Source organism: Drosophila arizonae, chromosome 4, assembly GCF_054131065.1.
Source record: "Drosophila arizonae isolate 15081-1271.41 chromosome 4, UAZ_ARI_1.0, whole genome shotgun sequence".
NCBI lineage: Eukaryota > Metazoa > Arthropoda > Insecta > Diptera > Drosophilidae > Drosophila > Drosophila arizonae.
This window is the reverse complement of record NC_142924.1, coordinates 375,189-399,845: the sequence shown is the minus strand read 5'-3', so window position 1 is coordinate 399,845 and position 24,657 is coordinate 375,189. Positions and strand designations below refer to the sequence as shown.

The 24,657-nt window shown below is 40.9% G+C and overlaps 4 protein-coding genes across 16 annotated transcripts; 1 reads left to right on the top strand and 3 right to left on the bottom strand.

The window, feature by feature from the left end:
- Positions 1-215: 215 nt before the first annotated feature.
- On the bottom strand, positions 216-7,247 carry cue (Low-density lipoprotein receptor repeat domain-containing protein cueball). Of its 2 annotated transcripts, none has more exons than XM_018006711.2 (4): positions 7,106-7,247; positions 1,890-3,246; positions 1,483-1,813; positions 216-1,422 (listed from the first exon to the last, which is right to left on the bottom strand). In XM_018006711.2, the coding sequence occupies exons 1-4, from the start codon at positions 7,200-7,202 to the stop codon at positions 1,303-1,305; spliced, it is 1,905 nt and encodes a 634-aa protein (XP_017862200.1). In that variant the 5' UTR covers positions 7,203-7,247; the 3' UTR covers positions 216-1,302. The 2 variants fall into 2 exon arrangements, with proteins under 2 accessions (XP_017862200.1, XP_089324653.1); XM_089468527.1 differs by lacking the exon at positions 7,106-7,247 and adding an exon at positions 3,873-3,894.
- A 254-nt stretch (positions 7,248-7,501) lies between these two features.
- Psa (puromycin-sensitive aminopeptidase) lies at positions 7,502-13,881 on the top strand. Of its 3 annotated transcripts, none has more exons than XM_018006707.2 (8): positions 7,502-7,888; positions 7,954-8,196; positions 8,511-8,576; positions 8,979-9,391; positions 10,867-11,683; positions 11,741-13,065; positions 13,143-13,265; positions 13,330-13,881. In XM_018006707.2, exons 2-8 carry the CDS (start codon positions 8,133-8,135, stop codon positions 13,537-13,539), a joined length of 3,018 nt encoding a protein of 1,005 aa, XP_017862196.1. In that variant the 5' UTR covers positions 7,502-7,888; positions 7,954-8,132; the 3' UTR covers positions 13,540-13,881. The 3 variants fall into 3 exon arrangements, with proteins under 3 accessions (XP_017862196.1, XP_017862194.1, XP_017862195.1); XM_018006705.2 differs by having other exon boundaries at positions 8,784-9,391; XM_018006706.2 differs by lacking the exon at positions 8,511-8,576 and having other exon boundaries at positions 8,784-9,391.
- Positions 13,882-24,485, bottom strand: Iml1 (GATOR complex protein Iml1). 10 transcript variants are annotated; one of them, XM_089468503.1, is made up of 20 exons: positions 24,299-24,485; positions 23,929-24,242; positions 22,791-23,863; positions 22,134-22,732; positions 21,944-22,078; positions 19,513-19,650; positions 17,801-18,242; positions 17,572-17,746; positions 17,322-17,519; positions 17,011-17,220; positions 16,278-16,345; positions 15,733-15,846; positions 15,470-15,676; positions 15,319-15,416; positions 15,095-15,262; positions 14,876-15,036; positions 14,642-14,807; positions 14,465-14,577; positions 14,349-14,404; positions 13,882-14,289 (listed from the first exon to the last, which is right to left on the bottom strand). In XM_089468503.1, exons 1-20 carry the CDS (start codon positions 24,348-24,350, stop codon positions 13,947-13,949), a joined length of 4,830 nt encoding a protein of 1,609 aa, XP_089324629.1. In that variant the 5' UTR covers positions 24,351-24,485; the 3' UTR covers positions 13,882-13,946. The 10 variants fall into 10 exon arrangements, with proteins under 10 accessions (XP_089324629.1, XP_089324630.1, XP_089324631.1 ...); XM_089468504.1 differs by lacking the exon at positions 16,278-16,345 and adding an exon at positions 16,673-16,737 and having other exon boundaries at positions 24,299-24,484; XM_089468505.1 differs by having other exon boundaries at positions 16,278-16,342; positions 24,299-24,484.
- Positions 19,949-21,932, bottom strand: Ir62a (Ionotropic receptor 62a). The gene has a single exon (XM_089468528.1). The coding sequence runs from the start codon at positions 21,853-21,855 to the stop codon at positions 20,074-20,076; it is 1,782 nt and encodes a 593-aa protein (XP_089324654.1). The 5' UTR covers positions 21,856-21,932; the 3' UTR covers positions 19,949-20,073.
- Positions 24,486-24,657: the final 172 nt, after the last annotated feature.

Sequence of the window (24,657 nt, the reverse complement as noted above, 5' to 3'; positions counted from 1 at the left end):
GGTTTGAGGTGCTTATTCACTGTTATCGATGTTGTACGTTAAAGAAAGACGATGAGATTTAGCCGGCTGAACGTGCCGATCAGTTTTTAAATAAGATAATGAGAACAAGCATCTTACCATTACAATGACTAAGCTCGCGTGTGCACACATATGTGGAAGCTAGAAAATATACAGATCTTTTTTTATACTTAAGTGATAACTTTAATGTTAATGGATTCCATTTGTTGATTCAACTGCAAGGGTACGTTTTCTTTTATTATGCATCCAATTTGTCTTATTAATAACAACTAATATCTAGCTTACTCATATATACAACGTCCGTACACAATTGATCGCAGTTTTTTTTTCTGTTACTTTTGTTGTTATTTTATTTTATTTTATTTTTTTTTGCTTTTTTTTTGGGTATTTTATTCTCCTTTGTTTTAAATAAAACACTAATTTAAGTACGAAGGCAATCTTGGTGCGAGCAATCCGTTGTGTTGTATGTTGTTGTATGTGTGTATGACGGAGTTTATGTAAGTGGCAGTTGCATATGTCACGACATATTAGAAAGACAATAACAAAAAAGCTGCATATATGTATATACAAAGTTAAATCAGAAGGAACTATTTCCGAAAAGATACAAATTCAAATTTCTTCACTATTACTGGTATTAATATTATTATTTACAAACAGTTTAACCGTTCAATGAATCACATTATGCCTTTTTGTGCAATTGGCAATTATATGTATGTATATGAAATCAGCCGCTTGTATCTGTACAATATGCACATATACATATGTATGTCTATGCATGTATGGATGTGTGTGTGTGTGTGTTTATGTGTGTGTGTGTGTGTGTGTAATTAATTTAAAGCTAGCGTCAGTCGTAGGACTATCTTTCAGTTTCATTTCAAATCATCTTTTCATTGTCGAATGTCTTCAAATAAAAATTTCCTTCAACCCATCTCAAGACTAATAGAAAAAAACTTAGAAGCTATAGGATTGACAATTGTCGTAGCTCTAATGACAATTGCTGTAGTTCTTAGCCAAGTCTAAAGACATGGTTTGCACAAAATTAAATTAATGAGACCAGACTAATTGTAAAAGTTTTCTAAGTACACGTTTTCCATATTCAAAATTAAGTATTCAATCTTTTTCTAGGTCTTTGTAGGAGCTTTGGTTGAGCAAAGACGTCGACGATCCGGGTATCTGTTCTGTTGGAGGCGGCGACGACAGCAGCTTTACAAGCTCGAATACCGCCCGTCCGCCCTACCGTTCATTTCATGCACGACGTTATGCGTTGTTGATAGAGATGTTTATCTAGTTCAGTAGATCATCTTCCATGTTGTGTATCAGTATCTTTTTATCCTCCTTAACGCAAGGCGACTTTTTATCGCGTCCTGAGAACTGTTGCTCCACAAGTTTAGGATCAAAACAGGGCTATAGAGAGTGATTACATTAGTAGCTACTATTACTATTATTATTATAGGGGTAACAAACCGTTTCACAAATATTCATATTACAACAGTTTTCTATCGTAATCTCGCATTGCTCTGTGGCTAGTGGCCGATTGGTTAAAGGTGTATCACTAGTGGAATTCAAACGGGCTTGTTTGCGCACTACAAAAGTCTTCTTAATGCGTGGGCGTTTAGGCTTGTGGATGAGACGGAAACCATGCACAATGACGGCTACCAGAGCGAGACTGGAGACGACGCCAACAACAAGTACAATTATCAATGAACCTTGTCTATAGCTGGGAATATCGCTGCAGAAAGATGATGATTGGTATTCCCTGACAATTGTGGCATTGGTCAAACGCAACTCCTCACAGCTAGTAGAAGACATTTATTAGTAATTAATTTGTACAATATAAGCATATATACAATATATCCAGTGAAGCTACTCACATGTCCATACAGGGGGCTGGCACAAATGCATCCGGATGTTCTTTCAAATGCTGACAATAACTTCCACAGTGGGCCGTTTCGTTGTGCTCGCATCGTGTGCCCGTAAAGTTGTCCCGGCAATCGCAGCTCATTTCCCCACTGTCCCTATCCACGGTGCAATGACCACCGTTCAGGCAATGGTTATTGCATTTGTAGTATTCACAGCGTTCGCCATAGAAATCCGTTTGGCAATAGCATTTGGGATAGCCCATGCTAGAGATTTCACAGGTACCATGCACACAATAATTATGACATTCAGATATCTCACAACGCGCACCCTTGAAGCCCACCTGGCAGATGCAGAAGTTGCCCTTGGTCATATAGGTGGCACCGTTCAAACAATGTTCTCGCTCCAACTCTTCTATGCGATCGTCGACAGCGGTTCTTGATTGCGGCCTGTTGTTGAGCCTGTTGTCCAGACGCTGTTTGACCTTTTTCACTACGCTAGCGCAATGGGCATCCTTTTGAAGATGTTGATAAAAGCCTGTGCGTGCCACTATGCCATAGACATCCTCCTTCCAGCTGGCTAGCTTTATTGGCTCCACCACCGGCTCCGTAGCATTCGTTGCAAGTGTTTTATTAGCTGGCTTGGGGTAGCTCCAGACTGCTTTATCCGCCTTGTCGGTCCAATAGATTGTTTCATCTGTGATGGCCAGTTGTATAGGACTCTGATGCTTGTCCTCAAGCACCAGTTGGCGATCGCTGCCATCTAGTCGAGCACTTTCTATTGCAAAGAATATGCCCACCTTGTCATCGATCCAGTAGATGCGATCAGATTGCTGATCGATCACAATGCCACGTGGCATGTCGATGTCCTCCTTGATAATCACTTGTCTGCCCGTGCCGTTCAATCCGATACGTTCTACGGAAGCATGATTGATCTTCGAGTTCGTCCAGTACAGCTGACGGCGACATATATCCACAGCCACGCCATCTGGTCGTCCACCTTCGGCGCTCAGATCTACTAGCACCTTAGGCGGTTCCGTGAGTAATGTGTCGACGCTGGCAAAGTAAATCCGGCTCTGACGCATGTCCGCCCAGAACAAATTCCGGTTCAGCGGATCGAAAGCTAATCCGGATACGGAACCATTGCCTATACGTTGCACTGCCTGCTCCACAATGTGCGGCGCAACCGCAGCATCGCGTCGCAGCGAAAATATGCTGCCATTCTGATGCTGTTGGTCATTAAAATAGATCACTTCCTCAGCCTCATCAAAAGCCAACGCTGATATCCCCTCGAATTCGTGGGCTGCAGAGGAGACTGTTTTAAATTTGTTGTCGAGAAACAGAAGCTTGTCGCGTAGCGTAACGGCAAAGTCTGAAAAGAAATGCGAAACCTGCATTAGTTGGCATTTAATAATATCGATAAGATAAAAACAGTCATTGGCTATTCATAAATGGGTATTGGAACGCTATTCAGGCAGAAGAGGAAAATACTGTTTTGCACGTATAGTTCAATTGACGATTACCTACATATAAAAGGCAACTATCGATGTCAAAGAGTTGTTCTGAAATAAGCTAAAATGGATGTGAAGCTGGTTCATGAGAAATCATATGGAAAATTTAGTTTAATCAAGGGAACTGCTTAGGCGGGAGCAAGAGGAATCTACTAAAGAGATCGGTATTGATGTCTATCGAAAGAATATGTCTTCGGCTTTTTATAATAAAGTGTGGAGCAGGGGCGGCGGAGTGGGACCTGGTGCAACAGCAGGCATATTGAAAATTAAGTTCGATCAATCGTATTCAATTAAGTTTGCACCACATTTTTACTACACCCTCTCAGCTGTCGCTTTCTACATTGATTATTGGAGGCCAATAGTATTTCAATCAATATTAATTTTATTCATATAAATTTAGAATTTATACACGAATTTCATTCAATTACGCGACAGTATTCTAAATTACTTTGATCGTTAGCAAATTAAATTAATAAGTTTCATTTACTGCACATTTACAACTTTTAAATATATTAATATTTAAGATGAAAATAGTTGAAATTCGAGTTAATTAGTGTTACTAGTGACACTTCCCATCATCGAGCGATTACTGTATTAAATTATTGACGGTCGAATTATGAGATGCATGACATCGTTGCACAACTCTCCCACTGAGCGCGTCCGATTGATAAGATAACAAGCGATTGACCCAGGGCTCAAATGGAAATCCCATATGAAAATTTCCCCGAAGTAAAGAAAAATATGCATAGGCCAACAGGCCAACACGTAATATGAATAAAGGTTGCTATAGGTGGCTTTGCTGCCCACCTTTGCACGTAAATCACGACTTAGTGAAAAGAAAGAACGTCAATGCCAACGAAAAGTTTTAAGAATCACAGCAATCCACATATGCTAAAAACAAACCATACAAAGCAAAGCTAATTGTTGTCAGACCGGTTGAACACCCAAAAAAGGCCCAACTCTGTGGCCAACATGCAGCTGTTAATTAGGCATTTATTTAAATACATTTTAATAAAGTGCCCGAGCAAACAAATATAGGTATCGCGGAAACAGGCTACAGAACTACCTGACAAATATAAAATAAAACAATATAACGGAAGCTGCGCACTGGATACATAAACGCTTGTTTGTTTGCGAAGGCTGCAACAGGTGTTGGCGAATGGGCTTTCACTTTCACAGACGTTCTAGCGATCGATTTATCGATACATAGATTGTGGTATTGCGGTCAATAATTGATTGGCCATTGACCATTGACCAAAGTCGCCAACATTTGTGGGTCACTGGTCACTGTTGCGTTCAAAGTATCGCGTGGCTAGCTCGCTTTGACTCTACAAAAACCAAAATAAATAGCAAGAAAAGCGAGATAGATTAACTTTGCCTAGACGAAGTCTAAATACCATTGTCCCGTTTATATGAACTCCGATGCAATCTTTCCCACAAAAGAGCTAAGTCTTTAAAGACTAATATACTATATAGAGAAGCTGAAAATTGATCGATTATTGTTATAAGACGAACAATTTTCAATCATCCCGTTTTGTTTTTTTTTTTAGCTTCTTACAGTCAAACTAGCAAACATATTTCATGTGCACGATCCAATTATCGTAAAAGGTAAGATGGCACCCATGCCAAGTTTCGCAGTTATGTTACATTTTTCGTGAGCAGCTGATAATGACCCCCTGGCAAGGGCATACATAGTTATATATAGCCAATCGTTAGATGTTGTCTATATACTGATATATACATATGCATGTATACATTGGCATATATGCAGAGGTTTTGCTTAATTTTATTTGTTTTGTATATATTTTTCGCGAACCTTTCCAACGTTTCGAGCCGTTGTAGTCCAATATATATATATGAGCATATTTTAACCTTCGCACTTGGGGCTTTGAGGTCAACGGCTTATCGATGCAGAAAAAATGTTGAATTTTAAAATAGATTTACATGCTTATAGCTTATTAGCTAAATAAATATAAATTCAATAAAAATCATTTAATATTTCAGTACCGCCTTTAAAAAAGGCAATTAGTGCGATATTGATATACGGTTTTATATTTATGACTTACATACATTTTTAATTTTAATTCTATTTTTGTTTTTATTTTTTAATTTGCTTCACAAAATCTGTAATATATACACGATAATCCAGTGAGCAATGACACAGACTTATTGCCAATGTCAGATAATCCTAATGAACTCTACTTAAAAATGAAAAATATTCAGCAAGTCTTAGCTTCGACCTGAGATTTACTTGAAGTTAAAAATTTCAATTATTAAGAAAAATTTAGTAATATAATACTAGGGAGACTTTCTCTAAATCGCTATACAACAATCTTGTAAATATAACTGAGAAAAACCTGTTTCATCAAATGTGTATTCAAAGCCCGTTGTTAGAAAAGAGTTCGCTCAATATTTACTTAGTAAATATCAACAGATGTTTGTATATGTATATTTCGTGAATACACCTGCGAATAATACATAAATTCTATTTCATCATTAAGCTTTAATTAACTTGAATTTTTTTTGATAGCTTTGCTTCTTGTCCTATAAAATTCTAAGTAATGAAAATGTAAACAATTAATGTAACTTAGATTTATTGCAGGCAGCAACAAGTGGCTCTTTCGGCTAGCACGTGGAATGCATGAATGTCGATTACTTATCGGATCCGTAACTCAAAGAGCTACATATGGATGTATATAAAAGTACGAATTCACATGCATAACTACATATATGCACATGCATGCATGCATATGTATGCATATATGTATGTATTGACATGTGTACGGCACTATATCAGAATTCGATTCGGATTGCGTGGTTTGGATTCCACTTGATCAAAATAACGATTAAATCGAAACAGTGTGTGTTTAAATTTTGTTAGCGTCAGCTTTTTTCTGAAGTTGAAGTAAAATGAGAGCAAAACGTAAACAACACACACACACACACACAAAGAAGCTGTGTGAAAGAAGAGACTGAAGTATTGGGAAATAAAAAACCGTTAAAGTCAGCAAAAACTATCAACATTTTTCGGCATACGTGACAATATACCAACTCTAAATGGCGGCCAGGCTATTTTTTTCAATGCTACAGGCAATGTACTTGGATTCTCTCTCTCTTTCGCTTACTCTCGCTCTCTCTATTGAGTGGGGGTGAAAGTCGCATAGCAAATTGATGATAGAAATGGCAATGGCTATATGTGTATTTATGTAGAAGGATATGTCTACGCTAGAACCGATTTGCGTTGTGCATTATGAAATTGCCAATAATTGAACTTGAATTGATAAAGCAACATCGAGAAGGTGATAACACGAATGCGGCAAATACAACGAAGAAAACAGAATGGCATAATCAGCTGATAGATAGCATACACACGCATGCATGACACGTACAGCCCGTTAAACATGGCCAAAAAAACATATATACATATACATATATGAACATACATACAGACGGCCACATTCATAATTGAAAATAGTCTAGAATGTCTATTTTAAATGTCCCGTGATTACATAAGCAAAAAACAAGCGCATTGTATGCCAAATTGATGGCAAATTGATTTCTATTAACGGGCCACGCTGCCTCTGCAATCGGTCGAGCTGTCAGGTGCACGGACAGCGTTGCCACAGAAATTTTTGAGCACTTTCCTAACCAATATAAACTGGAACACTACTCAATTGTGTAATAGCTTGACTGTCATTATCTCTGAAGGATTACACTTACCCCAGCCAATTGGAGATGCGACAGCTAGTGGCGAGTAAAAATTAGATACTATAAACAAGACAGCCAAAACCAGCTGTTGCAATGAACACAATTTCATTTTATATAAATTTTGGTATATTTATATCGGAAATGGACGCACGACGATATTTATATTATGCTTAATCCTCTTGTGAACTCGCTTTTGCACGTGCAGTTGAGAGTTTAGAGAAAACGTCGGGCGGGAAGCATGCGTTGCTTAATTTTACGTTAAAATTCACCGTCGGTCTTCGATAGGTGCCCGATGCACCACAAGCTCGAATCACTTAATTCACTAAAGTGAATTGATCAGCCGCTACCCTAAGCGGCCTTATATTGTGCATTGGATATTTTTTAGTACATTTTTGCGGACAAAGTGTTGCCCTATCGCTGAAAAAATGTGTAATTGTGAACAGTTTTATTTATTAAATTAAAACAAGTAAGAACTTTGTTATATACGTACAGTGACGAACTAAATCATTGGCACAGCAAAGCGTAACTGTACTGGACCTCTAAAGAGGTCATCGATAGAGGGTCATCACCCGATTTTAGTGTGTTGTATTGTATAACCATGTAAAATAACTATTCTCTATTTTCAACTGTATATGAAATGTAAAAAGACAATATATTAGGATTTTATCAATTTGTTGTTGAGGGGGGAATTGTGTTGATTTAGTTCAGTCTATTAAGAAATATATATGACACCTTCCCAAACCTCAAAAATGTTTCGATTGAAAAGTGCGCCAAGAGAGAGCCATAGTCATAGCGGTAAATATTTTGTCGTTATAAACCGATTTCTATCGCCATACATGCTTAAATATTTCGTCCAGCAGGCCGCAACCAACTAAAATAGTTATTGATGGTATATATCGATTACTATCGCCACGTGATCTTAAATATATCGTCCAGCAAGTCGTAGCGTGTGTGGGGATCCAGTGTTCGTAAATCAGTGGAGAGTGGGACTCGCGCATTGCTCTGCAAATACAACGTTTAATATTTAAAAACAAATGCCATGTACAAAAATGTGCTAAAAGGAGGTATACGTACAGCAAAGCAGGCCTGGAAATTCCGAAACGGTAATTAAAATCAAATTTTCATTGAACAATTTTTTGGATAAAAGCAAAATAATTCGGGCTGCATAACTAGGACTCTCATCAGCTGTGCGTGGCCCAATTCCTAAACGTACCAAGCGCAAGTGGGTCACACTGTTAGCTTGTTGTTGTTTTTTGTTTTTTCGCCACCAGCAGAAGCCGCCAGCAGTTGCTTGCAGTATTTCATACAGTCTCTATATAAATTGTCCTCTACCTTAAATTAATAACATATACATATACATATGTATAGTGTTCTATTAAATTTAACATTATCGGTCTTTGAAACGTCATATTTGCAGAACTTGGTAAACTCAATTTGGACTTAGCCAAAGCAAATTCCGATTTTGAACAGCATTTGTGTGAAGGTGAGAATAATACAGCCAACTGATATATACAAACCCTTTCGATTCCTTCTCCTTCCATCTCCCTCTTACTCTCTAGCCCACCCCAGCCTGCAGCTTGTTTCCGACCTTAACAATATAAAAAAGCGCTGCTAAACGCATTTCACGATGTGTTAAATACTATAATAATATTAGTAATAATCCTTTGTGTTAGTATTCGTTCACTTCTAGTTTCAGTGTGCAATCCGCTACCCGCCGCACGCTCTCCCGCAACTAAACCATATTCAACTGCAGCGTGGAAACTGGCTCTGTTGCTCCGTTGCGCTTGTGCTTTTACTAACGCCCCCTGGTTACGCCCACGCCTCTGCCTGTATACCCTGTGCCTTAATAGCGCTGATAAGTATTCTGCGTATCTACTCTGTTCAGAGAGTTGCCACCTAAGCACCTTGACCTCATCGAAGCAGTTTGTGAAGGTACAGAAACAGTTCTATCGCGACTACTCTGACGTCTCATTGGGCGCTCCACTGAAAACCACTGACGCACCCTTGCTGGGTGATCTGTGTAATCGATATCGCGATATACTCGCTCGAACATCGGCCGATTTGCTTGATCCGCGTGCAGGACAACAACAACAACAATTAAGTTCTAATCGAGGCATTCACAGCTGTTGCAAACGTCGTCAAGAGGAACAGTTAGACAGTCATAACAATATGGCCCCATCGGATGAGAGCGAATTTCAGCGTCTACCCACATGCGTGGTGCCAACGCATTACGAGCTAATGCTACAGCCCGATCTGAAAGCATTTAGTTTTACGGGCAAGACAATTGTGCAAATAAGTGTAAGTACCGTTATATTACGTTACGTTTTTTCTGTTTGTTTTCGTTCACTTTGCAGCCTCTGGCCACTTTCACTTTCACTTTGAATACAAATCATAAATATGTATGCAGGTCTCTCTTGCTCTCTCACTCAACGTTTGCTCGTGAATTTTATTTCTGACGTGTGCAAAAAAAAAAAACCTTTTCCCTTATACACACATATAGGCGAGTGCGCTATAACTTGACTGTGTTTGTGCATTTACGTGTGTGTTCCAATGAGATTTTCTCTTTATGTTACAATTTGCATGCAGGCTACATTCGATGAACATTTTTCTTTGTTATGCTTTGGAAACAGCGATGACAGCCATTTATTATGGAGACATATACATACATATGTACACACATATATGAATTTGTATATATGTAGATAGATAAATATATATTATATATACATATACATATATATTCATTTAAAGCACATTGCGCCGCATTAGTTGGCGAAACGTCTCCTCTAGTTCGTTCACATTGTCGACGCCTCTGTTGATCTCATAACGGTACACATATTGTGTTTACGTTTATCGGAAGACGCAGGTGCAGGTTTCATGCTTTAAATTTTAAGTCACGAATCGAGTACACTATATATAGTAAAAAAAACATAAACAGAAATGCTTCTTTAAATTAAAGCTGTGGCTGCTGTTTCAACTGAAATACAAACAAAACGTTGGCCAAAACGAGTTTAAAGCGGCCCGGAAACCGGACACATAATAGACACTCAATAAGTGAAATACGCGTAATTCGGGCACCTATCAAAAACAAAAATGAACAGTAATACAAATCGCTGAACGTTTTAAATTGTTTTAAAGAGATTTGGCGAATTTCATGCTCCATCATTTGTGACCTTGAAATTGTGAAATGATATCGTGAACCTACATTTGTTTGGATGTTATCTTCTCGACTGTGGGTTTCGTATCATACATATATGTATATTGTTATTTATATTCATATTTATCTACTCTTTGATAAAAATGAGTGGGGTATTGGAGAGTCATTGCCCATCTGAATGTTTCTACTCTCCTTATCAGCAGTCATAAGATTTTATTTTAGATATAGTGTCGGTCCATATAATGCTTGTATATATGTCTTAGTCTTTTGCGGCCTAATAGAGTGTTCAAATATTGCTCACTATTCATTTATCGAATATGCAATATGTAAACTGATAAGAATTACATGAAAAGTCATTATACGTAACCTCTTGCTCTTACCTCTTGCTCTTAGTATTTGTCTTTTGAATAAATATTTTTTAGCGGATATATGTTAGTGTAGTACACCACTATTGTCTTTTGGTAGTGTGATAAATGATGACAGCACTCAATATATATTTAATTATATATGTGTCTATATAACAGACGACCGTAGACTTGTTGCTCGTTTTTGCGCTGCAGTTCCTCGAAGTATTTAAAATTACAGTTATTATTATTATGTCTATTATGTTTTGCAGGTCATAGAGCCAACTACTCGCATTACCCTCAATGCGCTGGACATAACGATCGAGGGAGCAGAGTTTCACTATGAATGCGAGAAACTTAAGGCACAGCAAATTATCTACTCCAAGGAGAAGGAGACGGCTACACTGGATTTCCAAAAGCAGCTGCCAGTGGGCACACCAGGCGTCCTGTACATGACCTTCACCGGGGAGTTGAATGACAAGATGAAGGGCTTCTATAGGAGCAAATACTTTACGGCCTCTGGCGAGGAGCGCTATGCGGGAGTCACCCAATTCGAGGCAACGGATGCCCGTCGCTGCTTTCCCTGCTGGGATGAGCCGGCCATTAAAGCCACCTTCGACATAACGTTAACAGTGCCGAAGGACCGTGTCGCTCTGTCCAATATGCCGGTGAAAAAAGAGGATATCCTGCCCAGCGGTTTGCGTCGCGTCCGTTTTGATCGCACACCCGTTATGTCCACTTACCTGGTGGCCGTTGTTGTGGGAGAATATGATTTTGTGGAGGCTAAGTCAGATGATGGAGTGCTTGTGCGCGTCTTCACACCTGTAGGAAAGAAGGAGCAAGGACAGTTCGCATTGGAGGTGGCCACCAGAGTGTTGCCCTACTACAAAAGCTATTTCAATATTGCATATCCGCTGCCTAAAATGGATTTGATTGCCATATCGGATTTTTCAGCGGGCGCTATGGAGAACTGGGGTCTGGTCACCTATCGCGAAACGTTCGTCCTTGTAGATCCGAAGAATACGTCTTTGATGCGAAAGCAATCGATTGCTCTCACTGTGGGTCATGAGATTGCCCATCAGTGGTTTGGTGAGCGAATGATCAAAGTCTGCATGTAATCCTTGCTAATGCTCTGCTTTATTCCAGGGAATCTGGTCACCATGGAGTGGTGGACACATTTGTGGCTAAACGAGGGATACGCCTCCTTTGTGGAGTTCCTTTGCGTCCATCATCTGTTTCCCGAATACGACATTTGGACACAGTTTGTCACGGATATGTATACCCGTGCTTTGGAATTAGATTCGTTAAAGAACTCGCATCCTATTGAGGTGCCAGTGGGTCATCCCTCAGAGATTGATGAGATCTTTGATGAGATTAGCTATAACAAAGGCGCCTCGGTCATACGCATGCTCCACGATTACATTGGCGAGGATGATTTCCGCAAGGGAATGAATATTTACTTGACCAGGCATCAGTATAGCAACACTTGCACCGAGGATCTATGGGAGGCTCTGCAGGAGGCCAGTTCCAAGAATGTGGGCGCTGTCATGTCTAGCTGGATAAAGTACAAGGGCTTTCCGGTTGTCACCGTTGAGTCCAAACAGAAGAGTGAAACACAGCGTGTGCTGCGCTTGACTCAGAGCAAATTCACAGCGGATGGCTCGCAGCCAGCTAAAAATAACTTGTGGGTGATACCCATTTCGGTGTCCACATCGCGTAATCCCAATCAGATTGCCAAGACTTTCCTTCTTGAAAAGGAATCCATGGAAATTGTGCTGGATAATGTGAGTGCAGATGACTGGATCAAAATCAATCCAGGCACAGTTGGCTACTATCGCACTCGTTACTCCAAGGATATGCTAGAAAAACTAATGCCCGCTGTGGAGAGCATGCAGCTGCCCCCGCTTGACAGACTCGGTCTGATTGATGATATGTTTGCCATGGTGCAGGCTGGCAAGGCCAGCACCGTCGATGTGCTCCGATTGGTGGGGAGCTATCGAAACGAGACCAACTATACCGTCTGGACAGCCATTACCAATTCGCTCACCAATCTGCACATTCTGATCTCTCACACGGATCTTATGGATGACTTTAACATCTTTGGACGCAGCCTTTACGAACCGGTGGCCGCGCGTTTGGGTTGGGAACGACGTGAAAATGAGAATCATTTGGATACGCTTCTGCGTAGCCTGGTACTCACTCGTCTTGTCTCCTTCCGCAGCCCGGTGATTTCGGAGACAGCACGTAAACGTTTTCGTAGCCATGTCAACGGCACCAAGATACTGCCTGCCGATTTGCGTAGCACTTGCTACAAGGCCGTGCTGCAAGATGGGGACACTGCGATCTTTGAGGAGATGCTGCAATTGTACCGTTCCACCGACCTGCACGAGGAACAGGATCGCATTTCACGCGCTCTCGGTTGCATTGGCGATGTAAACCTGCTGCGACGTGTCATCGATTTTGCTATGTCGGTAAGTGATCTGCATTTCTCTGTAATGTATATATGTACATGCGTATATATAATACCAATGCTTGCCATTCCTTGTAGGGGGAAGTGCGTGCCCAGGATTCGGTATTTGTTATTGTCGCTGTGGCCCTCAATCCCAAGGGTCGCGACTTGGCCTGGGAGTTCTTCAAGGAAAACAGCAAGCAGCTGCTGGAGCAATATCAGGTAATAAAGTAACCTCTATAGCACTGGTCATTGACTCTCTAAAACTACTTTGGTCTGCTTGTAGGGCGGATTTCTTCTAACACGTCTCATCAAATATTTGATCGAGAACTTTGCCAGCGAGGAGAAGGCACGGGAAGTGGAGGATTACTTCAGGACCAACCAGATACCTGGTTGTGAACGCACAGTCTCGCAGGCTGTAGAGACCATACGTCTGAATGCCGCATGGCTAAACCGCGATCGCGAATTGCTGACCAATTATCTGCGCGATCTTTAGGCGTGGCCGAACCGTGCGTAACGCATACCAAAGCATTTAGCAAACAACTTCAACTGCAAACCAGAACACGACCAAAGCTGTCACAACTAACTCCTTTACCATACCTTACCCCATTTTCCTAAATAGTTTAGCAATGTTAAGCAGCAACTTCAACAGAGCAACTCGACTTTCTCCTGCTCCTGCCGAGATCGATGAAAACATGTCTCTGCTGCACTTACGTCTTTTACATTCATACAAAAGTTATGTTGAGTTTATGACGATCAATAAATGCAATTCAAATTTAAAGTAAATAAATTGGTCTTGAGGAAAATATCCTAGCAGACCAACTAACTAATTCGCAAATTTTCTCGTTTTTTTTGTTTTTAATATGGGAATTTTTTAATTTTGCTTCCTCTGGAATACTTGCTTTATATAATTTGTGGTTCATCAGGGTTGTTATTGTTGTGTTCAAATTTAAGGGATTTGCGTTTAAGCTCCTGCGATTGCGACCAGAAATTGGCCAAACGTTGTTCAGCATTCGAGCAAAACTCACGGAAATCCCTCAGCATTTTCAGTTGAAACAGCTCTCCATCCGCTGAATTGTTAATGGTCAAGGCTTTCCATTTTTTGTTGGGTATCATATGGTTCCAGGACCAAAGAAAGCCCACCTTTTTGGGCACGTTCGTATTATTTGTATGTCCATAGACACAACGCGTGACATTCGCCTCCTGGCGACTCGGTGACTCCACCTGGAACTTGTTGCTGGCGCATCTGGAACAAACGTAAGAAATAATTGGTCATAATATCTATATGGAGTGTGTTATCAATACCGTATTAGAGCGAACATGTTGCCAGTGCAATGCACATACTGATATTCCTTTGGTAGCTGCAAAGTGGAAAAAGAAATGATAATTTATGATATGATATTGTATATTCAGCTACTTACGTCCTTCTTCTGGTTAAATTTCTCCTCCAAAACGCAGGGCAGAAATCCAAATCTAGCCAGTATAGCCTCCTGCAGAAAGAGCATGCGATCCGAGCGGCTGTCCTCAGGAAATTCTGCAAGATTGGAATTATTTGCTAAATATTTACCAATCAAAGAGTTGGAGCAATGCACGCGTACCATCAAAGAGACATTTGCCTTCTGGCAAAAAGTTGACGCACAAGGGAATGAAAATGGGACCACGCAATGGGTCTGATTTTTCTGTAAAAGGCTCAGCCATAGGATCAGCGGGTACAGGGACCAGTTGATAGCCACATTGAATTGCTTTGCGCATCCATCCGGCAATCTGACATTGTGAAAATAAAATAATATGATTTGATTCATGAAAATGACATATATTTGTATATGCTATACCAAATCGGAAACAATGGGTCCCGATGAGGTCACCCACTCCACAACCAGTTCAAACGCGAAACCTGGCTGCATCACAGTGTGATGCTTCACATGACCCCATTCCATTCGATCGCTCTTCTGGTTCACATCAATCTCCAAATGCGATTTACGACAAACGCGCTCTGAAAGCAAACAAATGGAATAAAATAAAAATCTGAATTGAATAGAATATTTACTCACTGCTCTTGCAATATGCCGTCCAGGATTGAGGAGCTGGTGTATCGCGCAAAAAATTGGGAACATTGGAAGGTGAAGGTTCATCGTACCACAAAAAGTTGCAGCCCTGCAGTTCAATCTCCAGCCACTCATTAACAAAGGCGCTATAGTCGTTAAGAGGCGGGGCATAATCTGACAAAACAACGCATATAATACAATAGGAGTTTCAGTTTTTCTGATGAAATCACCTTTAGCATTCTTATCCTGCTGCACCACATAGTAAAAGACAAAACCTGGCACAATGGGCTGATTCCAATCACCAGAGGCGTGGCAAATCATGCGCTCTCTGCAAAACGCATTTTGATCAAAGTGAGCAACGGTTTAAAGCTTTCCACTCACGTGCGCATGGCCTCCAGAATATCTAAAGGATGTCGACCATTTGTTATACGCGCCCTTAGCCACATCAGCGCATCGTATGAAATGAAAGTGCAGGAGGGCAACGATTGGGTTTGGGTAAAGAAGCCAACGCCATTTACCGGATGCTTCATGGCCTCGAACATCTCCGCCAGCGTAGCATTCGGGCTAAACTTTATATCCACTGGAAAACTGACATACAAAGTAGTTAGTGTCACAATATTATCTCTTTCCAATAGACTGCTTACCCATCATCCTGATCGTCACGTGGCCCAGTTCCATTTGAAGCTGCAGCGGCTGCATCTGTCCCGGGAAGATTGCGGGAAATCCGACCCGGTTCCACTTTAGGGCGCACATTGATGCTACGAAGGAAGATTTAGAATCGGTAAAACTGCCAAATCGACTTTTGTCGTGGATTGGTTGTGGAAGGATATACAGCGATTTTGCGTGTGTGTGAATGTGAATGTGCGAATCACAACTGCATTCAATGGATTTTTCCCCATTAAAGGGTGTGGTGAATTCGTGAATGGGCGTGTGTTAGTGCGTGTATCGCAACGTCAAATGTTCACGATTGAGCAGTACTAAGCTCTTTTCCTCACTCTCTGCTCTCACGCTTTCACTTAACATTCACCACACCGCTTCTGGGTCTCTTGAATTAAAATAAATGATGCATGTGTATGTTTCCGTTTCTCTCTATTCCACTCGTAGCAAATCAAAATAGTGTGGGAAATTTAGTATTGTATATTGGGAACAGGATGTCATTGGGTAAGGCTATCACGATATTGGCACAAACCTTTGCAGTGGTGAATTTAATAGATTATGATTCTTTTCTGTGATTCTAGGTGTGGGTGTATCATGCTGCTGAAAGCCAAATACCAAATTAAATAGTAATAAGAAAAATAAAACAAATAAGGTATTAAACTAAGTAATAAGTATAGATATAAAATATTCTACAAGCTAAGTGCATAACAACATAGAATAACTACAAAAGTCAATCACCAAATTGTTTATAGGCAGGGGAGGCAAATGACAATGGGACAACGGTGCAACAGGGCAATTACAATTAAGCTTGGTTCCGCAAGCGCAGTACTACATATGTATACAGATGCAAATCAAAGTGTAAGTGTAAAAGTATGTGCGTGTGTGTATGTGAATGTGTTTAATTTTTTTTGGATACGATATAAAAACCTGGGTCTCTTCTCTGGCAAACGATTGCTGCCGACGCGCTCACGAAACGGCGAGTTCGTGAGCCCCTGCGACGACGAGAGTGTTGTAGTTGCGCAGGATACACAGACAGAGAGGTTGGCATTGAAGGGGCGGGGCACAGGCGAGACGGAAGACAAGTTAAAGAAAATTAGAAATATGATATGGGCATCGTTTTCAAGAAAAACGATGAAAATCAAAGCGTACGCAAATTAAAAGAACAAACAGAATGTGCGCAGCGCGAAAAAAGAAAACAAATCACAATTAAATATATATGCATGTATGTACAATATTCAGTTAGATTGGTAAAGTGGATAGATAACCTGGTTGAGAGGCCTGGAAATAATGCTCGTACTGTGTCGCCGCTTAGTAAAGCTGTTGGTCGTGGGGCTATCCTGCAATTGGACATTGGTTAAGCGATAAGCACTACATTTACAGTTACATTCGCAATTAACATAAACGAAAGTAAGTGGGAAAACACAGCACGTATAACACACTGACGCTGTTACAGCTGCAACGGGTTGGAACTGGAACTAGAAATCGATAAACGATCGATAACTATAGCCGCCAAATGTAAATCAATAACAAACTAGATCAATTGCAGATTAAATAGATAATATCGTAGCCAGCTTACGCGCGCTTTGCGACAGATTTGTCGTCTTAACTTGCTGACATTCTCGATAAGTCGTACAAAGTCCTCGATTTGGTCACGGGTATTGTCCACAACAGCATCCGTAAAGATGTCGCAACGCTGGCTGCCGCAGTTGACGATCTTATTGACCACGGTGTCCTTTGGCAGCAGATACATGCGAAACCGCCAGTATTTGAGACTCTGCAAAAGCAAGGAAAGGAAATAAATGATGGCTAATTCTCAGCATGCTCACCTCCATTAGTGGATAATCAACATCGCCACGCGTACATATGTATAAATCCATGTGATTCCAGCTAAAGTTCTCCAGTTTCTCAGTCGTAAAATTAACGCCAGAGATTTCATAGGTCTCATGCTGTGGTGCATGGAATCGATAGCGATAATCGACATTAATTGGCGGATATGGATGCCTATTGAGAGGAAAAATTAAAAATTGAAAATATACAAACTATTGCAAATCACACCTGGGTTTATAGCCAGTCACTGTAATAACTGAACCACTCAGCGAGATCTTGTGAAATATGCGTCCTATGGATAATAGGTATTCCTTGTTCGGTTCGCAGGGCGGCTTCACGGGTAACACTGCCGATGTGCCCAGATTATTAGCTAAGGGGGCACAGCTCCCATTCGTCGAGCAGCAGCTGTTGGAGCTGGGCTGTTTTTCCTCGACGACAATCAGCTGAAAGCCCTGGGCCAAACGTTGTGAAACAATCTCCTTACACACCTCCTCCGTGGACAAAGGTTTGCGATAGACTGCACGACTCTTGGCATAATCCAGATTCACATCATCCGGCAGCAAGGTATAATCCGAAATGACATAGTCATTGTGCAACGACCGCTTATCGGGAAAGTAATCCGTGGTTATGGGAAGACAGGCGGGTATGGATAGAGATTTCCAGTCGACCCCTGAAAGCGGCAAAAGTGATCAAAAAAGCAATACAAGCCAAAACCAAGCAGAAAACGCCGCAGCGTGCAGTTGAGCAAATGTGTTCAAGGTACGTAAATAGAAAAAGCCAACGCCGATACGAGATACAATATATAAATAGATAATTATAAGTTTCACAATTTTCAAATCGCGTAAGCTCTATATATTTAAATGACCAGTTGCTCCAAGTATACGAAAATTAAAACCAGCTTCAGATGTTTTTTAAGATTAATTTCGAGTTTTTAGGATTTTTGGTCAACAATAATAAAAAGGCGGGTGAGTGCGTGCGTGCAATGATCAGTGGGCGTGGCTGAAAAGCATGCATTCACTACAAATAATAAAAAGAAAGAAAGAGAAGCTTGTGCAGCTCATGCCACATGCGTCAGGCTGAAATATAGTATTCCAGTGAAGTATTGTAGTCCAGCACCTTGTTCAAATTGTGTGAATAGATGTGCATAGGATGGTTGGGTGGTAGGCAAAATGTCGGTAATATAGGGTGTTTACTAAAGACACGCTACAGCTTAACTAACTACGGTTACGGTGAATTGCGGTTACCAAATTTTCTAATTTGCGCTTGAACTACACACATACCTGTACAGGCGAAAGTCTTTAAATGTTCACGGTTCTAGCTACATTAGATATAAGATGTTCCAATTAACGTATATTATGCCTAAAAGTTGTATGAATTTATTTTACGATCGAGTTCTTAGTAAATAATGTGTTAATGAGACAAACACTAATGTGTTAGCTGTGCATAACGTAAAAAACTTTTATGATATTAATTATAGTTTAAAATAAAATTCTATATATTTATATAATGACTGACTATTCTTACGAGTTAACAACTAAATTGATCGATCATTTTCATTTTATGTTAATATATAAGAAATCATTTTACTATACAAAATATATATTTTTACATTTATTGGTATTTGGAATACTCAAATATCGACTTCGATATGTTTCGTTATATCTAGTTTTTGTTTCTCAAATAATTTTCTCTATGACTACGAACGAACACATAAATGCTACATACATACATAAATATATAATGTGTAACTACGTAGCGCTACAGTCACGATTATATGCAAACTCTACACAATTATACAAAGTTAAATACAATTCTGCATGTGTAGGGGAAACTACTGTGTACAAGGTATGTGTGTATGTATATATGTGTGTGTGTGGGTGTATATGTTTGTGGATGCATTGCTTTGTACAAAATTGTGATTATTTTTTATATTGCCAAACCTATGATGATTTTTCCTTTTCCGACAGTCTCGCTCGTAGCCTCAAGCCGTGATGTTCCATAATTTTTATGTTCGCTTTCGACAATTGCTTTCATGTGTTTGCCCGTTGCATTCCCAAAATGTAGAGCAATGCCATTTTCTACAGAACCGTTAAGATTGGTCCATGATTTGTCGATGTCGATAGGTTCGGTGTTATGGTGAATGTCGATAATTAAGATTATGTTTAATTTTTTCCAATTGGGTTTGGTTTATTTATTTGAATATTCGTCGTTTGCCGTTGAGTATATTATTTTGTATATGTTGGTGGATTAGCAGGATTTGTGAATAGGCCATCAAATACATATACAAATATACATATATATATATATATATATATATATATATATATATATATATATATATATATATATATATATATATATATTTTTTTTTTTTTTTTCGTCGGTATCAAATGTGTTAAGAAATGAAAGATATATCCAAAATACATAAGTTAATTAGTTGAGAATTACACTAAATGCCTTAAATCGAAATAAAAATGCAGTTAGTAGTAGTTTTTCTACATTTACATAAAAAATTCGAAGACAAAGGCGACTATACTAGCGAATATCCCAAATAGATATAGATAAAAGATCGACGAAATCATAATGAGTGACAATGGACGAACATTCTGAAAACGCTCATAATGCTCAATGCTGGCAAAGTCGCGCACATAACCCAACTGCTTGGCACGGGTATAGTAGAGGGTGCGCCATTTGTCTTGCAAGCCAGCCTCCTGAACGTGGAGCTCGAAGTGATGCAGTGGCTCCATGAAATGAGATCCGATTCGAAGCTGAAACTGACTAGGGAAGGTGCCATAGCAGAACTGGGAGAGCCAGAACCGCTTTTGCTTTAAGTATCTTTGCTGCAGGCTCAAGAATTTCCAGCGAAGCGTACTAATAGGATAAATAAAGCCATCGCTCATCTCCACGCGTGTGTTATAAAAATCAATTTCATTCATATAATAAAAATTGTGCCACAGCTTCGAATTATTGCCAAAAGATGCGATAATTGAGTCCACATCACTGGGCAGCACCACAATGGGATAGGGCAGCTGCAAGAATTCCGAGAACGTAATCCGTGGATGCGCAGTAAGTAAGACAGTCAAGATTGACGTCAACTTGGTCACATAAAGCTGCACAATGATGAAGGCACTGAAGACCAAGGTGACGCAGATGAGCAGCCGGAATGGCCAGTAAATGGACGCATTGCTACCCTTTAGGCAGCCAGGCACACCAAGCAGCGACCACAAATTCAAGTTGGAATACCAAGCACAACGTCGTACCAAATATCCCAGCAGAACCTTCAAGGGCACCAACAGAAGAAGACTCAGCCATACAATCGGCTGAAAGGGCTTTATCACGTAGAGGCTGCGTGGAAAGGGTGCATTGAGTGGCAGCATGAAGCAGCGTGGTACCACGGAATACGGATAAGAGTAGTCCACCTTCATGGATCGATGCAGTGTCGTAAACTGATGCGGACTGAGTTCGATGTGATGCTCTGCCACGAGGTAAACAAGAGTGGACATGTTTATATTATTAGAACCGTTGATGATCAGAGGATAGATCTCCAGGCACACGTTCAGATGTTGCATCAATTCACGTATCAAGGTACCACCAGCGCCATCTAACTGTAGCTCACGTGATGCAGTATCATTGCGTGCATACCAAAAGGTCGCTGGAACATCTACCTGAACAGGTACGCGCAGTACGTATCCCATAAAATCGGAACGTTCAGCTGATGGAAAGATTGTGCGCTCGTCCTCTGTCAAGCTCACTTGTAGCACACGTAGAGTGGGGTAGGGATCCATGTAGTAGAGACGTTGCCTGCCCACCATAACCAACGCAGAGCGAAAGCCTTTAAGCCATAGGTATTCAAACAACGTTCTTAAAGCTCTTGCTCCCTCATCCTTGCGCAGCAGAAATAAAGTCTTGCAAAAACGACGATCACGCGCACGCTCCGCATGCATATCAATAATCGGATCTGTTGTATTTGCGGCAAGGATCACAAACACCGTTTGATGATCTATCAGACTGTTGAATTTCCAGTTCGAAAGCTCCGTTGAGATGATTTGGGGCAGCGCATTAAAATAGTTATTTTCCAAGTGCAGATCAAGTTGCAGTGTATTCAAAAATTCTGGCTGTGTTCCATACGAGCTATGCACGAGGCAGAGGCATTGCAGCTGATTGGCGCGCCCAACGCGATCCAAGAACAGACCCAGTTGAGTGCCATTAGTAGTCAGCTGCACCAGCAGCAACATTATCAACATGTTGCACAAATCGAACTGCAAGTGAATGCAGTAGGACATGCTTACCCACCCGCGCGATAAAATCTTTCAGTAAATCCCACATGACAGTTGAATTAGAAGCCAAAATAAATAAGTTAAACAAACATACCTGTTGTAATTGCTGGCGTCCATTCCTGCTCCCCTGTGGCGCCCCATAAAAATGATTTGGCCTGGGTGGCCGTCAGGTTGGGCACATTGGCAGCGTGTGCGGCATTCAACAGCGAAGTATTGCGACGCTTGAAAACTGCACAGAACAATGAACATGACTAATATGTATATGTATCCTAAAGTCTACTTACAGTCAGATTTCTCCTCACTCTGCGAGCTAAATGACTTGGTCTGGCTCAACAGTGAGTGACTGGACAGCTCATCAAAATGCTCTGTTGCAGCTGAGCTAAACTCCTGCTCGTTATTATTATTATTATTATGGCTATTATTACTGTTGCTATTGCAGTGCTGCAGCTGACGATTGCAGTTGACAGCAGGCAAGGCTTTGGCAGGCACCGCTTGATAATGATGCTGCTGTATAAGCACGCCCGTCGGTCCCTTGGGAAATATATGCGTCCAGCGCCGTCTATTAGAAGTTAACTTTATGGTCACATGGGACGGATCGAAGGGATTAATTAATGCACGACCAGGGCGTACAATTGGAGCAATGCTCACAATCGCCCGCCTTGAATTCTTTTCTGAGGCCAAAGATTCGGACAAATTGTTAGCGGTATCTGTCAACGTGGCCAGCATGCCTGAAGTGCCATGATGTATATCCGGGTCGGACATTTTCCGCCGTAAGCTGGGTATCTTAGTGGGCGTTAAATTCTCCCAGTCATTGTTGCGATACGCGTATGTCTCAAAGCTGGGCACCGATGTCTTCTTGGCACGCACAACTCGCTGCAGTGAGCTGCAAAGAAACAAGGAGTTATGTGTCAAGAAACTACATAAATTACTGTAAATCTGACCATGTGCTCTGCGCTGGCAGCGGCTGAAAAATTTGCTCATCGTATGCATCATAATCAAAAAGCGAGTTGTAAATGTACTCCGACTGATTGCAGCTAAGAAAATTGCGCTCATTTTCCTCCACATCGCCTTCATCAACAGCCGATAAAATGGGCAGCTTGATGCGTGGTATAAAACTTGAATATGCTATCTTTTTGTTAGTCGAGTAGAAGCTTAAGTTAATCCAATGGGGCAGTGAGTAGTCATCAGCCGATGTTATGGATGTATCCTTGTTATGGAACTTGAGCAACGGCACAGCGTGCAGCGGCTGCTCGCCGACACAAACGAGATCGCTGCCAACGCCATTATCAATGATGCGCTGCTTGGTAATGTTAGTAAGTTCTCGGTCCACGGAGAAGACGCCAACACCGGGTGTTATCACAACAGACAGTTGACCCGTTCGATCAAAAGTGCGATCCAGATAATGCTTCTCAAAAGTATTAAGTGAAATATTAAGCACTTCTAGGAAATTGCCCTGTGTGGCGGTTGAGTTGGTCGCTTGTGGTATAACCATATTCTGACGCTCATGATAGCGCAGCACAGTCTCTTGGTAGGAGGTGAAAAGCTTGCGCAACTGCGCCAGCACCGTGCACCAATCATCATTTCGCTCGTTTTGTATGGCCACCCGATAGAAATCTTCATAGTAACGTCCTTTATAGTCTTGTTGCAAGCAATCACGCATGTGCGCAGGAAACTCATCTAAGGATTTGGCCGCGTAGAAAGTGCGAGAGAAAAGCACAATGGTGACCTCATGGTTGCAGCTCAGTTTCTTCCACTTCTGAAAGAGCTCGGTGAGGAAGCCATTAACAGCTTTTTCAAAGTACAAATCTCCATGTATATCAAAGTCCCACATTTCCGATGACATTTGCAGAAATAGGTAAACCATCGAGGTGCTGCTGCGAAAAACAATCTTGGTGTCTTCTGTAATAACGCCACTGGCCACTCGCTCGCCCTGCGACCACATCTCATAAACTTGGCAGCGTATCTGCATATCATTGTAGTCAATCTTTTTATTCGCATACACACAGGTATTTGTCTGCAATCAAGAGATAAATGATTGTATTCATTTAGGATTTCTATTTAGTGACAGACGGTACTCACCAGATAGGTTTTTAGTCGCCACATTTCCGAGCGGCCCATATACTGTTCCTTAAATGTAATTTCAATTGAGTCGAGGGCAACGTCCGCGGGATTCACAATACGCATTACGACATTGGAATAGGAACGCATTTTAAATGCTGTCGCTATGCCTGATTCTATGCTTATCACATTGCGACCCGTTTTGCTCTGTTCATTCAGCTCAGTTATCTGCAGCAGCAAGTGCGTGCCGTTTTCATCGTCGGGTGCATATATTTCCACAACATCCCCAACTTTAGCTGTTGGATGATCCTGTGGATTCAACACCAGGTCCGATTCTGCACAAATGTACATTGAATGCTTTTATTGCCATTTTTTATCCCGCCCCACTTACCGTACGACTTATTGCACCCCCTTGTGTGAGTGTTCAACTTGTAAAGTTTCATTTTTATGTTAATTTTATATTTTACGGCTCCATTTGCACTGAAATAGACTGTTCGTAATGCTTCTTCATTGCTTTTTGGCTTTTGTTGTGATGCTATTCGTTGTTTAGTGTTGGCTAACGTTGCATTGGGCGCAACAGCTGTCGCAAAAAGTTAGGGATGTGCGTATCAGTCATGTTATCGGCGCTGTACGGGACTGCGCAGTATAATCAACCGACTCGTCTAGCGATTGTAGTGGGGTGCGTCTGCTCACACTAGCTCCAAATATATGCATACAAGCTAAAATGGCAGATGCAAAGCATATCCAAAT

What these genes read in the sequence shown, in the direction of transcription:
- cue (XM_018006711.2), bottom strand. Translation starts at nt 7,202, where the DNA reads ATGAAATTGTGTTCATTGCAACAGCTGGTTTTGGCTGTCTTGTTTATA. An exon ending in CGCATCTCCAATTGGCTGGG is followed by an intron (nt 3,247 to 7,105) that starts GTAAGTGTAATC and finishes ATTTCTTTTCAG; the next exon opens with ACTTTGCCGTTACGCTACGC. An exon ending in ATATGAATATTTGTGAAACG is followed by an intron (nt 1,423 to 1,482) that starts GTTTGTTACCCC and finishes CACTCTCTATAG; the next exon opens with CCCTGTTTTGATCCTAAACT.
- Psa (XM_018006705.2), top strand. Translation starts at nt 8,133, where the DNA reads ATGTACAAAAATGTGCTAAAAGGAGGTATACGTACAGCAAAGCAGGCC. An exon ending in TCATCGATTTTGCTATGTCG is followed by an intron (nt 13,066 to 13,142) that starts GTAAGTGATCTG and finishes CATTCCTTGTAG; the next exon opens with GGGGAAGTGCGTGCCCAGGA. An exon ending in AGCTGCTGGAGCAATATCAG is followed by an intron (nt 13,266 to 13,329) that starts GTAATAAAGTAA and finishes GTCTGCTTGTAG; the next exon opens with GGCGGATTTCTTCTAACACG.
- Ir62a (XM_089468528.1), bottom strand. Translation starts at nt 21,855, where the DNA reads ATGTCCTACTGCATTCACTTGCAGTTCGATTTGTGCAACATGTTGATA.
- Iml1 (XM_089468503.1), bottom strand. Translation starts at nt 24,350, where the DNA reads ATGAAACTTTACAAGTTGAACACTCACACAAGGGGGTGCAATAAGTCG. An exon ending in TTTCCAGGCCTCTCAACCAG is followed by an intron (nt 16,346 to 17,010) that starts GTTATCTATCCA and finishes TTTGGCTTTCAG; the next exon opens with CAGCATGATACACCCACACC. An exon ending in AATTTAACCAGAAGAAGGAC is followed by an intron (nt 14,405 to 14,464) that starts GTAAGTAGCTGA and finishes TCCACTTTGCAG; the next exon opens with CTACCAAAGGAATATCAGTA.